Raw genomic sequence first — 17,297 nt, 5'->3', positions numbered from 1 at the left:
AGGAAGAGGAAGAAGAGGAGGAGGAGGAGGAAGAAGAAGAAGAGGAGGAAGAAGAAGAAGAGGAGGAGGAAGAAGAAGAGGAGGAAGAAGAAGAGGAAGAAAAAGAGGAGGAGGAAGAAGAAGAGGAAGAAAAAGAGGAGGAGGAAGAAGAAGAGGAAGAAGAAGAGGAGGAGGAGGAAGAAGAGGAAGAGGAAGAAGAGGAGGAGGAGGAAGAAGAGGAAGAGGAAGAAGAGGAGGAGGAAGAAGAGGAGGAGGAGGAAGAAGAGGAGGAAGAGGAAGAGGAGGAGGAAGACGAGACGAGACAAGGAGGACAAATACGTAATAATAATAAAATAATAAGTTCCCTTGAAGTATGAAAAACAAAGTCCACCCCTGACAGTGACATGATAAGATGAGATAACATCTGATAAGAGCTGACGTTTGATGAGCATACACGAGGGTGGGGGAGGTTGCAGCAGATAAGAAAAGATTAGAGATGACGTTTGATGAGCATCTCCCTCCTTTGTTTTCCCTGGTACACAAACATGTCTGTCTATTTATCTGTCTGTCAAGCTCCCTGTCTGTCTAGTTCTCTGTCTCAGAGAGAGCCAGAAGACTGCATCATCACCCTTACTCACATCTTCAAGCAGAGTATAGCACTTTGTCTGGATTTTTTGGGTTATCTTAGGTAATTTACACTATGTATACGTGTATTTATGCGTACCTGTGAGACAGAGATAGACAGATAGAAAGAGATAGACAGAGACAGATAGACAGGGATAGACAGAGACACAGAGACAGAGATAGAAACAGATAGACACAAAGATAGACAAAGACAGACAGAGATAGAGACAGAGATAGACATAGATACAGACAAACGGAGATAGAGCCAGGCCGCCAGCAGCCGGCCAGCCACACAGCTGGCCACCATGCAGCTGGCCAGCCAGCTAGCCAGCCAATCAGTCAGCCAGTCATCCAGCCAGCCAGCCTGCCAACCAGCCAGCCTGCCAGCCAGCCTGCCAGCCAGCCAGAATTGTTTCTCTTGACTTAGGACATAGATTATAAGACATTCTGAAAGGGTGTTGCACAAATATTGCACATGGGTTATTATCAAGGTTTTTTGATATTTCCTCGACCACTTGTGGCCACATCCACCTCAAAGCCACTAAACTCAGGGTCAAAATCACTTTCCTCTTAAAATGGGAGTGTTAATACTACATGACATCAGTGAATCCCAGGTGTTTGCTGCGCTGTTTGCTCTAGCTGGTGCTCATTTGAACTGGTGCTCCCACAAGGTACTGAGTGGTCCCAGATTTTTTTAATACCGCGCACACTGAGTGTTAGGACCCATTCTATGCTGACAAGGCATCTCAGGCCAGTCGTGCCAAATTTGAAGGCAGGAAAAATAAAATGTATATATACGTTTGGGTCACTAGCGGTAAAATAGTATACAGTGGACCCCCAAGTTTCATGATTAATCCGTTCCAGAGAGCCTGCCGAAAGTCGAAATTCACGAAACTCGAAACCATTTTCCCCATAAGAAATAATGGAAATAAAATAAATCTGTTCCAGACACCCAAAAATATTAAAATAAAATTTTTTTTTTTCAAATTAAATAAAGATTTATATACTGAAATCAATGAGAAATCAAGTACATGCATATAAAAAATAATAATATTACACTTACCTTTACTGAAGACTTCTGGGTGGTGTAAGACGGGAGGAGGGGATAGGAGGAAGGTGTACACTATTGTTTGGAAGGAGAATTTCCTTCCATTAGGACTTTAGGTAGCAAGTCCTTATCTGGGGTTACTTCCTTTCTTCTTTTAATGCCACTGGAAACAACTTGAGAGTCACTGGACCCCTGTCGCACAAAATATCTGTCCAGAGAGGTCTTTTTCTGGCGTTTCTTTAAGATTTCCCTGAAGTAGGACACAACACTGTCATTGTACATGTTGCAGATATGGCTTGTTTCAGCTTGGTCAGGGTGATACTTTTCAACAAAACTTTGCAACTCATTCCACTTGGCACAAATCTCCTTAATCTTTGAAGAAGGCACCTCATCCCCTCCCTCTTCCTCCTCCTCTGAAGCAAGTTCCTCGGCTGTGGTCTGATGCTGCTCCAGTTGAAGCTCTTGCAGTTCGTCAGTGGTTAGCTCTTCCCTGTGGTCCTCCACCAACTCTTCCACATCCCTGTCACTCACCTCCAACCCCATGGACTTGCCCAATGCCACAACACCTTCCACAACAGGCAGAGGGTCGGCAGGGACAGGGTCTGCCTCAAACCCTTCAAAATCCCTCTGGATTGTGTTCCTCACTTTATTTACCAAAGGGTTTGCACTAGCTTTCCTTGGGTCCATGATGACTTATTTAGCAGTTGCAAGCACAAAAAACAATGGATTATTATGAAATATATTGTATGAACCCGCGGGGTGATGGTCACGTGTTGGTAAACAGTGGCACACTGAGCGTGAATGGCGTGGGAGATTGGCTTGGTGTGTGTGGTGACGGGCAGACGGGTACCAGACGGTCGCCGAAACACGAGTCTAATCACGAAACTCGAGGCCAAATTTTGCCAAAAAAAACTCGCCGAAGGTCGAATTTCACGAAAGTCAAGGCTGCCGAAACTTGAGGGTCCACTGTACAGTGGACCCTCGACTAACGCTATTAATCCGTTCCTGAGAGCTCATCGTTAGTCAAAATTATCGTTAGTCAAGTTAATTTTCCCCATAAGAAATAATGGAAATCAAATTAATCCATGTAGGACACCCCAAAGTATGAAAAAAAATTGTTTTTACCACATGAAATATTAATTTTAATACACAAAAACTGAAGAAGACATGCACAGTTTGAAGATCTGGTGATGATTGATGGGATGGGAGGAGGGGAGAGTGTTGATGGTCTTAGTGTTTAGAAGGGGGATCCCCTTCCATTAGGACTTGAGGTGGCAAGTCCTTTTCCGGGGTTACTTCCCTTCCCTTTAAATCTCTCAAACCAACCTTTGCTGGCCTTAAATTCACTCACATCACCACTAGTTGCTGCAGGCATTTTTTCAATTAAATCGTCATGCAACTTCCTAGCCTTTTCACATATGATCGCTTGAGAGATGCTATCTCCTGTTCCTCTGTTCATTAGTCACGTCTCAAGGCCCCTCTTACATTCTTTTGCTTTCCACTTTGAATTTTTATTCTCACAAAAAAATAGAAGATTTACTGTTATGCAGACTACTGCATTAGTGTAAAAAATGGTATGAATCATATTGGCGCACTTGCAAAAGAATATTAGACTCACCAGTTGACGTGTATTGAACGCTTGGCACGATTTGTTTACTTTTGAACTTTGGTAAAAATCGAACATTTCTGCTACTTTGAGCTCAATTTCAAGGTACTTTTCATTGTAAAACCAGTCAAAATCATCTCAATTTCTATGATATGCCTTCCATTCTATAAAATGAGACCAAGAAAACTAGAATACAACAATAAATACCATACGAAAATACAGTGCAAAGTCGCTGTTTTATTCCAAAAAAACGGTCAGTTTTTTTTTTCTCATTATGCACTGTGTGCTGCAGGATTTTTTTTATACTGTGCACACTGACCACATAGACCCATTCTTTCATATGGAGGCCTACCAGCTTTCTCCCACTAGATTTGAGGGCGCTAGAATTTAGGCATACTAGTACGTCATAAACCCTGGGTCGTAAGCCATACTAGTACGTCCGAAACCCTCAAAGGGTTAATAAATGTATGAAAGAGGGGAAGGTACCTAGGGAAAGGGGGACAAAAGAGATAGTAAAAATTATAGGGTAATAAGTGTGTAGGAGAGATGGAGATTACTTCCCGTTAAAAGTAGGTCATAGACAGGGATGTGTAATATTAGTCACCATGGTTGTTTAATATATTTATAGATGGGGTTGTAAAAGAAGTAAATGCTAGGGTGTTCGGGAAAGGAGTGGGATTAAATTATGGGGTATCAAATACAAAATTCCAATATTAACCTTGTCCTAAAATGCTTTCTTGATAGTTGTGACAGGACCCACAAGCATAACACCAGACACAAACATCTCTACGACATTCCCCGTGTCCGACTAAATCTATACAAAAATTCAATGTATGTCAAAGACCCTAAAATCTGGAACACCCTACCTGAAAACTCTAGAACTGCAAACACATTCATCACCTTCAAAACTACCGTTAGAAAACATCTTATCTCCCTGATACACCCTGTCAACTAACTACATAAAAACCACCTGGTGGTTCACACTTACACTCACTCACTCACTCACTCACCCATTTGACTATAAGCACAGAAAGATGTATCTTAATCTTAAAATAATGATTCCTAACTAGTCACAAGTTTGCCTGTGATACTCCAATATAGAAACTATGTATTGTGCCAAAACAAAAGCATTCACATTGCTAAACTCACAAATTAGTATTTAGTCACTTAGTATTTAGTCACTTAGTATTTAATCAACTTACTCCACAATTTGTAATAATTTAGGGTTAAGAATTAATCTAAGTTTGCCCGAAATGCCTAGCCTTGGTAGGTGTTCTAGTGGCCCCCTCTGTAATTAGTATTTTATTACATGTAAACCACACAATAACCAAAATCTGTAAACCCCGCATTGTAACCCTTAGAATAAACTTTGATTTGATTTGATTTGAAAATGGGAATTGACACAGTTACTTTTTGCTGATGATACTGTGCTTATGGGAAATTCTGAAGAAAAGTTGCAAAGGTTAGTGGAAAGGTTTGGGAGGGTGTGTAAAGATAGAAAGTTGAAAGTGAACATAGATAAGAGTAAGGTGATGAGGGTATCAAACAATTTAGATAAAGAAAAATTGGTATCACATTGGAGAGAGGGAGTATGGAAGAAGTTAATGTTTTTCAGATATTTGGGAGTTGGCGTGTCAGTGGATGGGTTTATGAAGGCTGAGGTTAATCATAGAATTGATGAAGGAAAAAAGGTGAGTGGTGCATTGAGGTATTTGTGGAGACAAAAATTGTTATCCATGGAGGCAAAGAAGGGAATGTATGAAAGTATAGTGGTACCAATAATCTTAAATGGGTGTGAAGCTTGAGTTGTAAATGCTGCAGCGAGGAGGTGGCTGGAGGCAGTGGAGATGTCCTATCTAAGGGCAATGTGTGGTGTAAATATTATGCAGAGAATTCGGAGTGTGGAAATTAGGAGGTGTGGAGTTAATAAAAGTATTAGTCAGAAGGCTGAAGAGGGGTTGTTGAGGTGGTTTGGTTATTTAGAAATTATTTTTATTATCACACCGGCCGATTCCCACCAAGGCAGGGTGGCCCGAAAAAGAAAAACTTTCACCATCATTCACTCCATCACTGTCTTGCCAGAAGGGTGCTTTACACTACAGTTTTTAAACTGCAACATTAACACCCCTCCTTCAGAGTGCAGGCACTGTACTTCCCATCTCCAGGACTCAAGTCCGGCCTGCCGGTTTCCCTGAATCCCTTCATAAATGTTACTTTGCTCACACTCCAACAGCACGTCAAGTATTAAAAACCATTTGTCTCCATTCACTCCTATCAAACACGCTCAAGCATGCCTGCTGGAAGTCCAAGCCCCTCGCACACAAAACCTCCTTTACCCCCTCCCTCCAACCCTTCCTAGGCCGACCCCTACCCCGCCTTCCTTCCACTACAGACTGATACACTCTTGAAGTCATTCTGTTTCGCTCCATTCTCTCTACATGTCCGAACCACCTCAACAACCCTTCCTCAGCCCTCTGGACAACAGTTTTGGTAATCCCGCACCTCCTCCTAACTTCCAAACTACGAATTCTCTGCATTATATTCACACCACACATTGCCCTCAGACATGACATCTCCACTGCCTCCAGCCTTCTCCTCGCTGCAACATTCATCACCCACGCTTCACACCCATATAAGAGCGTTGGTAAAACTATACTCTCATACATTCCCCTCTTTGCCTCCAAGGACAAAGTTCTTTGTCTCCACAGACTCCTAAGTGCACCACTCACTCTTTTTCCCTCATCAATTCTATGATTCACCTCATCTTTCATAGACCCATCCGCTGACACGTCCACTCCCAAATATCTGAATACGTTCACCTCCTCCATACTCTCTCCCTCCAATCTGATATTCAATCTTTCATCACCTAATCTTTTTGTTATCCTCATAACCTTACTCTTTCCTATATTCACCTTTAATTTTCTTCTTTTGCACACCCTACCAAATTCATCCACCAATCTCTGCAACTTCTCTTCAGAATCTCCCAAGAGCACAGTGTCATCAGCAAAGAGCAGCTGTGACAACTCCCACTTTGTGTGTGATTCTTTATCTTTTAACTCCACGCCTCTTGCCAAGACCCTCGCATTTACTTCTCTTACAACCCCATCTATAAATATATTAAACAACCACGGTGACATCACACATCCTTGTCTAAGGCCTACTTTTACTGGGAAAAATTTCCCTCTTTCCTACATACTCTAACTTGAGCCTCACTATCCTCGTAAAAACTCTTCACTGCTTTCAGTAACCTACCTCCTACACCATACACTTGCAACATCTGCCACATTGCCCCCCTATCCACCCTGTCATACGCCTTTTCCAAATCCATAAATGCCACAAAGACCTCTTTAGCCTTATCTAAATACTGTTCACTTATATGTTTCACTGTAAACACCTGGTCCACACACCCCCTACCTTTCCTAAAGCCTCCTTGTTCATCTGCTATCCTATTCTCCGTCTTACTCTTAATTCTTTCAATTATAACTCTACCATACACTTTACCAGGTACACTCAACAGACTTATCCCCCTATAATTTTTGCACTCTCTTTTATCCCCTTTGCCTTTATACAAAGGAACTATGCATGCTCTCTGCCAATCCCTAGGTACCTTACCCTCTTCCATACATTTATTAAACAATTGCACCAACCACTCCAAAACTATATCCCCACCTGCTTTTAACATTTCTATCTTTATCCCATCAATCCCGGCTGCCTTACCCCCTTTCATTTTACCTACTGCCTCACGAACTTCCCCCACACTCACAACTGGCTCTTCCTCACTCCTACAAGATGTTATTCCTCCTTGCCCTATACACGAAATCACAGCTTCCCTATCTTCATCAACATTTAACAATTCCTCAAAATATTCCTTCCATCTTCCCAATACCTCTAACTCTCCATTTAATAACTCTCCTCTCCTATTTTTAACTGACAAATCCATTTGTTCTCTAGGCTTTCTTAACTTGTTAATCTCACTCCAAAGTAGAATGACATGACTCACGAAATCGTAATGACACGATTGCAAACAAACCATACCACGGGGGGGATTTTAAGCTAGCTGGCCCAGTGGCTAACGGGACAGTCTGGAGTTTTGAGACTCTCTGACTGGGGGTTCAAATCCCGCCCGTGGTATGGTTTAGAATGACATGGAGAGTGTATAAATCTGTAAGGGAAGGAAGGCGGGGTAGGGGTTGTCCTTGAAAAGGTTGGAGGGAGGGGGTAAAGGAGGTTTTGTGGGCAAGGGGCTTTGACTTCCATCAAGCATGGGTGAGCATGTTAGATAGGAGTGAATGGAGATGAATGGTTTTTGGGACCTGACGAGCTGTTGGAGTGTGAGCAGGGTAATATTTAGTGAAGGACTTCAGGGAAACCGGTCATTTTTACATAGCCGGACTTGAGTACTGGAAATGGGAATTACAGTGCCTGCACTTTAAAGGAGGGGTTTGGTATATAGGCAGTTTGGAGGAATATGTTATCTTTATATATGCCTCTAAACTGTTGTATCTAGGCACCTCAGCAAAGACAGTGATTATGTATGAGTGAGGTGAAAGTGTTGAATGATGATGAAAGTATTTTCTTTTTGGGGATTTTCTTTCTTTTTTGGGTCACCCTGCCTCGGTGGGAGATGGCCGACTTGTTGAAAAAAAAAATTAAAATATATTAATTCTTTGGATATGTAATAGTTTAAATATAATTCTGTAACAGTGATTATATTACATAATGTATTTCAGCTCTTGACCCTGTTGATGCTGTTTTCGAGGATGATGGGGATTATCGAGCTCTGTCAGAGAAAGAGCAGGTGGATTTGGAAAGGCTTATGGAACAGTGTGATTCTGCAGTCAGTAATGCAGAGGCCTTTGCAGAGCAGCTGTCACGTGACCTCTCTGTCCTTGATGGTGTAAGGAAAACAAAATTACCCTGTTTAACTATTCTGTGCAATGTGCAATACCAGTATTGTGTTGGTGATCATAGTTTTCTATTTATATATTCATCCTGTATAATTTATTTTCAGGCCAATATTCATAGTATGATGGCTTCAGAAGCTCAAGTTGAAGCTTTAATGAAGATGATTGATGCTGCATATACAGAATCAGAGAAAATTGAAAGTCGACTAGATTCTTATGATGAGATCTTGCTTCATGTTAAAGATTCCATTGAGAAGATGGCAGATAAGAATACTTCAATTGAACAGACAAATGCAAATAATTGCAAGTTGCTGGAAGAACTGGACAGATTGATAGTAAGTCTATTAATTAACATTCTCTGTCATTAATTATGGGGAAGTTGATTACTGTATTAACATAGGAAAAAAATAATGTAGTTTTAAAAGAAAATTTTTATTTATGAAAAATATTAAATGTAAGTAGTATATTTCCATGTTATTTAGTGACTTCCTATTTATTATTAACATCACCGATATGTTTTATTTATCTATACCTTAACTCTTGCAAGGTCTGTGCTGTAGTACTATGGCTTTGAGCTCAGGATCTGTGCCATAATACTACGTGATGAGCTCAGCTCACTCAGAGAGACAGTGAGCAGTAAATTTAGGCCTAGATATGAGAGAATGGGCTGTGCGGTAAGTGTGCACCATATGAAAAAATCCTGCCCCACGCAGTCAAAGAGGGGAAAAAAAACTGTGACTGTGTATTTGGTTTAAAATAGCGATTTTGTTGTGTATTTTTGTTTATTTTTTATGGTTGTATTGTCAGTTTCTTCATATCATTTGATAAAATGGTAGATATATTACAGAAATAGAGATAATTTTGATTGGTTTCAAGACTGGAAGTAGCTAGAAATTGAGCTCAAAGTAGCAGAAATGTTTAATTTTTTGCTGATATTCTAGAGGACACACATGTCACTCATCCAAGACGCATCCAACTGGTTGGTCTATGTATTCATGGATACGTTGACATTACAGATGCTACCCTACTTAGGAACATTCGAGATACGAACATTCGGACATACGAACAGACTGCCATGTTAGTTTAAGTTTTATGGGCAATACTTCCGCAAATTCGAATTTTGAGTTGCACACCTTCTGCATAGTATGACGTTTTGCCGCAACCCACGCCGGGCAGCACTGAAGTCAACGGTTTGGTAACATTCTCATTAGTAGTAACATGCGTATGCTTGTGCTGTAGCTGTTGTCACCAGTTTCATTGGCCTTAATGAGAAACTTCATCTTGACCTAGAAGAAGACATTGAGGAGCGGTTTGAGTCAGTCTGAGGAGCTGACGAATGAAGATTTGATGGAGCTGGAAGAGATGCAGTGTGAGGAAGAGCAAGAGGAACAAGATGAAACTGTTCCTTCTAAAAGTTTGAGACAAAAATGATAGCTGAGGGTTTTTTCTCTTATAGAGAGAGGTCTCTGTATGTTTGAGCTTCAGGACCCCAATATCGAGAGATTCTCAAGGTTTCAACTGGTGTTAACAGTTCTGTCTCATATATATGAAGAGAAGAGAAAAACAGTGCAAACTTCCTTAGACAAATTCTTCAGACCAGTGCCGTCTACCTCAAAAGCCTCTAAAGATGTTGAAGAAACCCAGGCTTAGGAAACCCTGACTGACGAAGCATTTGATGATGAAGTGTATGAGGTTGACAACCCTCTTTCCCAGTAGCCCCACACAACCTCTGATCTTCCTCTCATCCATCACCTCAAGTTTATTGTGCCAATTGAAAAGGTAAGAAGTTTTTTATTACAGTATTTATTATTAAATATGCTTTAACCTGTAAACGGTCCAAACGTATATATACCTCTTTACCGCTAGTGCCCCAAATGTATATATACGTTAAGCCTGAGTCACCTAGACATGAGAGAATGGGTGTGAGCACTCACTGTACTCCATATTAAAATAATTGGGGATGCCTGGGTACCATATGCTCTTTTTTCCTATTAAAAAAATAATAATTTTTTTTTTTCTCAAAAAAGTTGGGGCAGTACGGTAGTGAACGTATATATACGTTTGGACCCTTTACAGGTTAATATTAAGAACCGTACATTACTGATACTGTACAGTACTGTCTTTAAGTTTTCAATGAACAACAGTGCAGAGAGAGAGAACAATAATAATAATGATAATATTAAAAATAACAATAATAATCGTAACAATAGAAAAATGGCAAAATAACAACTTACGAATAATTCAAGATATGATGATAAATTAGACACATGTGCAACTCTTGGGTATCTTTATTGAGGAAACTTTTTGCCACATAGTGGCTTCATCAGTCCATACAAAGGAGAATCTTGAAGAACAGGAGGAGAATGAGGTAATCAGTCCCTCAACCTTGAGTCGATGTGGTCAGTCCATCAATCTTGAATAGAATACGGCATATGTGCAGAGAAGGAGCTTATAAACCGTAGGCAGGAGAGGTGCAGCAGTCATAGGTAGTGTCACATTTGTTCAATGTGGAAGTAGATCATGCCCAAGAATTAGGCAAGCGAAGAATTCCCAAGCATTAAGATCCCAAGAGGTTGCAGTGTCTGACAGGTTTGTAGATGAATGGTTCAGAGAACCAACATGTTGATAAATTAGACACATATGCAACTCCTGGGTATCTTTATTGAGGAAACGTTTCACCACACAGTGGCTTCATCAGTCCATACAAAGGAGAATCTTGAAGAACAGGAGGAGAATGAGGTAATCAGTCCCTCAACCTTGAGTCGATGTGGTCAGTCCATCAATCTTGAATAGAATACGGCATACGTGTGGAGAAGGAGCTTATAAACCGTAGGCAGGAGAGGTGCAGCAGTAATAGGTGGTGTCACATTTGTTCTTCAAGATTCTCCTTTGTATGGACTGATGAAGCCACTGTGTGGCGAAACGTTTCCTCGATAAAGATACCCAAGAGTTGCACATGTGTCTAATTTATCAACATGTCGGTTCTCTGAACCATTCATCTACAAACCTGTCAGACACTGCAACTTCTTGGGATCTTAATACAGTGGACCCCCGCATAACGATCACCTCCAAATGCGACCAATTATGTAAGTGTATTTATGTAAGTGCGTTTGTACGTGAATGTTTGGGGGTCTGAAATGGACTAATCTACTTCACAATATTCCTTGTGGGAAAAAATTCGGTCAGTACTGGCACCTGAACATACTACGGGAATGAAAAAAGTTCGTTAACCGGGGGTCCACTGTACTTGGGAATTCTTCGCTTGCCTAATTCTTGGACACGACCTACTTCCACACTGAACAAATGTGACACTACCTATGACTGCTGCACCTCTCCTGCCTACGGTTTATAAGCTCCTTCTCCGCACGTATGCCGTATTCTATTCAAGATTGATGGACTGACCACATCGACTCAAGATTGAGGGACTGATTACCTCATTCTCCTCCTGTTCTTCAAGATTCTCCTTTGTATGGACTGATGAAGCCACTGTGTGGCGAAACGTTTCCTCGATAAAGATACCCAAGAGTTGCACATGTGTTTAATTTATCAACTTGTCGGTTCTCTGAACCATTCATCTACAATTCAAGATATGAACAGCCTTCTGGAACGTAACTTGTTCGTAAGTGGGGGTGTCTGTATTTATAGCATAATCGTAATAATTGTAAGTGTTTAGTCAACTAGAACAATGGAATTGGCCTAAAAGATGACTCAAAGTGGGCAAAATTGCCAGTGCATAAATTTCATGAAGACCACTAACTGTATGAGAACATAATTCCATAACTTTTCCATCAAATTTTGTACTTTTGGTTTCATTACCTTTGGAAAAAGATTCTCTGTCATTTCATGAGAATTTTTTTTTTAAATTCTTCGACCCTGAGTGCAATTTTCAGATCATAGGTCTGGACCTCAAGAGGGTTAAAAGTCTTGGTTTCCTAAAAAATAAATTTACACGAATTTAGGCATGGAAAATTATCCCCTGACATTTTTCCTACTTTCAAACATGAAAGGTATTTTAGGAAACATGTGAGATACTTTCTGAAGAATTCACAATCTTGTTTAGATATTATGAAAATTCAAAAGTTGCCACTTGATTGTAATGAGAAACAGCAGTAAGAATGATGATTTCTTCAGCAACCATATACAAGCATCTGTAATAATACAGTAAAAAGCAAGAAAATCAGAGAAGCACAGGGAATCAAACTTCAGAGAATGGCAAAGCATCATTAATTTAGAGAGTGGTGTAACAGGCCACTACAGGTAAGTGGTGCAGTCCTAGTGAAGTACTGTCACTAGGAAAGAGTTGCCACAGAATTAATTCCATGCCTCTCAAATGAAGTTCTTTGATGCCAGTGATGGGCTATTGATCTCAGGCATTGAATCTCTCCTTCCTAGAAGCCTCCTGTTCTCCCAGGTTCTGTATGACCCCTCTTGAATGTAATAATAGTGTTTGTATATAGGTTTTACTATTATTTTGTAATGTAAGTTTCTTTTTTGTTGCATCAAAATTTTTATAGATTTTGCATAACTTTTATGGAGGCAGAGACTAGAGTTTCATTGGTAAACACCAAGTCATGATGATGAGTTGAATAGGGAAAGCAGTAGTGAAACAAAGGCATGACAGTATGAAGCAGCTCATGCTTTTGTCCTTATTCAAAATATTTGCAGTACTAGAACCACCTGTGATTGCAATTGAGGATTCACATGATTCTGCAGCAATATGTTTCTGCGTGTAACATGATGCAGTACTAGCACCTCTTAGAGCAATCAAAGGCTCAAATAACAACCTGAATATAGGTATAGGTACTATTCCTGATTCTCAGATCTTATGTAATTAACCCTGTCGTACGGGTGATGTCAGAATTTCTATACTAGGGGGCTTAGGGGTGGCTTTCTGGTTGGAAGGGGGGGGGCTAGGAGACTTCTCAAACAGCATGATTCTTATTGTTACTATTTTTATTGGGAGTTCAGGGAATTTTTGGAGGCTGCAGCTTCCCCGAGCCCTCCCTTGGTGCCATTTTTTCTCAAAAAAAATTCCAAGACTTTTCATGGTAGATTGTCTCAGACATTCAACAATCTTAGATGTCCTCCAGCCCTAATTGAGCTGAGATTTCGATGTCCCACTTTACTAGCACACCTTGATAATAAAGTACAATCGTCTAGTAAGTATTCCTTGATGGTAATTATGTACAGGTTGACCATCACTAATCCAGCTTCATCAGGACCTGTAGGGTGCCAGATTACTGATTTTACTGGATTACAGAGTGGTTAGGTTAGAATACACTTAACCCAACGGCAATATTTACGCATCAGCAATTTCATCCACTTTATGCCCTATATTTGACCCATTCCATTGTTCCAGTCTACCAAACTCATAGCTATTTCACTAGTATTCCTTCTATTCTGTCCATTGAGTACAAGAAATTGCCCATTTACTTATTTCAGCTACCCAATAAAGTGGTCTGAAATCAGTAATTTAGCCAATTTTACACAAATTTCAAGAGATGCTAATTTCAAAATAGGGTCCAGAATAAATAATGCAGACATTCCTGAGACTAAAATAGTACAGTGGACCCCCGCTTTACGATCAGCTCCCAATGCGACCAATTATGTAAGTGTATTTATGTAAGTGTGTTTGTACCTGTATGTTTGGGGGTCTGGAATGGACTAATCTAATTCAAAATATTCCTTATGGGAACAAATTCGTTCAGTAATGGCACCTGAACATACTTCTGGAATGAAATAATATTGTAAGCCGGGGGTCCACTGTATTTCTCTGTTCATTAGTCACGTCTCCAAGCCCCTCTTATATTACGATTGCTTTCCATTTTTAATTTTTATTCACACAAAAAAATAGAAGATTTACTGTTATGCAGACTACTGCATTATTGTAATAATTGAATAACTAATGTCAGTTCATTTGTGACTGTGTATTAGACCAGCCAGTTGGACACGTATTGGACGGTGACGTCATTTGTTTACTTTTGAACATTGGCAAAAATTGAACATTTCCGCTAATTTGAGCTCAATATCAAGGTACTTTCCATCGTGAAACCAGTCAAAATCATCGCTATTTCTGTAATATATCTTCCATCCTATCAAATGAGACAAAAAATAAAAATACAGCCATGAAAACCATACGAAAATGCACCACAAAGTTGCTGTTTTGCACCAAAAACATGGTCGCAGTTTTTTCTCATTGTGCACTGTGTGCTCTAGGATTTTTTTATATAGTCCACACTTACCACACAGACCTATTCTCTCATATGTAGGCCCAAATTTACCGATCACAGCTCATTGGAGTGAGCTGATCATATGGCAACCAACAGTGGCTTCAAAGCCACTTTATCTTTTATGGACAATGTACTGTGTATGTGCTTTACACAATAAGAAACATTTCTTTTATTCATTGGAACCATGGCTAGGGCTAAAGGTAAACAGGTTATAACAATAAATGGAGAAAAAGAAATTGGAATGATTTATGCAGCAAGTAGTACCACCAAATAATAGCAACAGGTTGGTGTGGTGACACCAGAAATTTGAAATTATGCTAGCCGAAATTAGTGCCGGGTTACTGATGGAACCGGATTACTGATTGCCGGATTAGTGATGGCCGACCTGTACTGGCCTGTAGTTTTCCAGTACTATGGGTATTTAATATTTTAGGCACATTTTATTTTGTTAGATTTTATTTAACCCTTTCAGGGTCCAAGGCCCAAATCTGGAGTCACGCACCAGTGTCCAAGAATTTAAAAAAAAAAAATTTGTTATTTTTTCTTATGAAATCGTAGAGAATCTTTTTGTGAAGGTAATAAAACAAAAAGCACGAAATTTGGTGGAAAATTGACGAAATTATGCTCTCGCGAATTTTGATGTGTCAGCGATGTTTATGAATCGGCGATTTTGCCGACTTTGACTCCCATTTTAGGCCAATTACATTATTCCAATCAACCAAATTCTTAGCTATTTCACTAGTATTACTTCTATTCTATCGATTGAGCACAAGAAATCGCCAAGTCAACTGTTTCAACTACAAAATAAAGTGATCGGAAATTGTTAATTTGGCCAATTTAATACAAAGTTCAAAATATTCCAATTTCAAAATAGGGTCCAGAATAAACAATGTAGGCATTCCTGGCACTAAACTAACATTTCCTCTGTTCATTAGTTATGTTTTGAGGCTTTACAAATAAATTCCATTTTGATTTTTTATTCACATAATGAATTTTTATTCACACCAAAAAATAAAAGATTTACTGTTATGCAATACTGTAATAATTGTATAAATATCATCAACATATTTGTGAATGTATATTAGACCCACCAGCTGACGTGTATTAGACGTGTGAGGTCGTTTGTTTACTCTTGAATATCGGCAAAAATTTAACATTTCCGCTATTTTGAGCTCAGTTTCAAGCCATTTCCAGTGCTAAAACCAATGAAAATCATCTCTATTTCTGTAATATGTCTTCCATTCTATCAAATGAGACCAAGAAATCGCAAATACAACTATAAAAAACATACGAAAAAACACTGCAAAGTTGCTGTTTTAATCGAAAAATCATGATTTCAGTTTTTTTCTCTCATTATACACAGTGTGCTGCAGGATCTGTTTTATGTGGTGCACACATACCACATAGATGTATTCTCTCATATCTAGGCCCAAATGTACCACTCACAGTTTATCAGAGTGAGCTGAGCTCATGGCGTAGATCTACGGTTTGGACACTCACCGTAAAGCCGTAGATCTACGGGACGGACCCTGAAAGGGTTAAAATTGTGTTTTCAATTGCTTTGCTTCTGGTTTTATAATATGGTAATTATTGCAGAGCCAGTTAGAGTTACCAAGAAGCTATGTGAAAGACTTATATGAGCCAGACCTGAACAAGGCAGGTAGTCTTCCACAGGCAATTCAAGCAGCAGCAGCTTTGCAAACTGTCATTAATGCTCCAATTTCACCACAACTCTCACAGTTACAGGTAATGTTTAAACATTCACAGTTGCTTCTAATCACATGATAAAAATATTAATGTTATAATTGTTACCTTTATATCCCATCTTGATTTAGCAATGAATACTTTCTAAACTTGAGTACAGTACTGTATTTTCAGGCAGTTCAAGATGAAAAGAAGAGATTTGACAAGCTAAGAGTCAGATTCAGTCAAATTGTTTCAAGGCATCTCAATAATCTCTTCATTCATTTGGTAAGTTAAACTTTATTGATTTATAATATTTAACCAGTTTAGATTCATGTTACATTGCATTTTGAAATGAATATTGAAGAATGCTTAACATTTAATTATAGAAAAGTATTTGCTGAAAATTAAAATAAAATATATTTTTCAAAGGGTAATGACCCAGGGGAAACATTGAGCCTTCATGCTGAGCAGCTTACTCTCCCACGCCATGGAAGTATCCATGTTGAGCTACACCCTTACACACCCCTTATGCATTGGGTTCGTGCTCTTGACCATCGAGCTTATCAGCATCTAAATAAGACTTACGCTACCTCCATCAGCAAGCTCTATGAACGTGATATAAGACTATTCTTTGAGGAAGCAAGACAACGTATATCTGGTGGTAGGAGGTGTGAGTAAACTTTACAGATGTGCCAGTTAGAGCATACAAGTACAGTATTGTTACACTGATCAACTAATAGTAGAATAAATTTCTTTTTCATTTGAGTTATTGACCATAATGTAGACTTTTTATTATTTTTTTTTTATTGCAGTACGGGGGAGTGGATCAAGCCAAGACATTGCTAGCATGTCAGGTGTGGCAGGAAAATTGACATCCCAGATAAAACATGGAGCACAAACCCTGGGAACACGCACCAGCACTGGGGCCCTACTAGGTGTTGATCGAGATCAGTGGGGCTCTGAAGTAAATATGCTTTTTTTTTTTTTTGCTCCTAAAAAAAATCTTGTCCTGTTCATTTTTTTTATACAGTAATTCTTTCTTGTATAATTCCTAAATAAGTGAACTTTTTATTTTGAAGTTGAATCATTTGTAACTTTTTTTTTGAGGGCGGCTTCACAAACTATTCTCATGCCTTATGTTGGTATTCACTTAGATTTATTCATCTCTTGTACCACATCTATTAGAACTCTTTTGTAAGTGTGATCTGCTAAACCTCAGC

General features: G+C 39.4%; 1 protein-coding gene across 6 annotated transcripts in view; it reads left to right on the top strand.

The window, feature by feature from the left end:
* The window catches only part of Sec3 (exocyst complex component Sec3), a 62,222-nt gene that overhangs the window by 23,401 nt on the left and 21,524 nt on the right, over positions 1-17,297 (top strand). For 5 of the 6 annotated variants that reach the window (XR_011393047.1, XM_053786844.2, XM_053786843.2 and 2 more), the window contains exons 6-11: positions 7,988-8,154; positions 8,269-8,496; positions 15,988-16,137; positions 16,270-16,362; positions 16,507-16,747; positions 16,890-17,041. Coding sequence is in view for 5 of the 6 variants with exons in the window: in XM_053786844.2 (XP_053642819.1) it covers positions 7,988-8,154; positions 8,269-8,496; positions 15,988-16,137; positions 16,270-16,362; positions 16,507-16,747; positions 16,890-17,041 (1,031 nt within the window). In the remaining variant the exon portion in view is untranslated. The remainder of the gene's footprint in view (positions 1-7,987; positions 8,155-8,268; positions 8,497-15,987; positions 16,138-16,269; positions 16,363-16,506; positions 16,748-16,889; positions 17,042-17,297) is intronic. The other variant, XM_070093027.1, reaches the window with a different exon arrangement.

The sequence above is a fragment of the Cherax quadricarinatus genome, chromosome 41, assembly GCF_038502225.1.
Source record: "Cherax quadricarinatus isolate ZL_2023a chromosome 41, ASM3850222v1, whole genome shotgun sequence".
Taxonomy (NCBI): Eukaryota; Metazoa; Arthropoda; class Malacostraca; order Decapoda; family Parastacidae; genus Cherax; species Cherax quadricarinatus.
The sequence above is the reverse complement of the archived record's forward strand: the minus strand, read 5'-3'. Positions and strand labels throughout refer to the sequence as shown.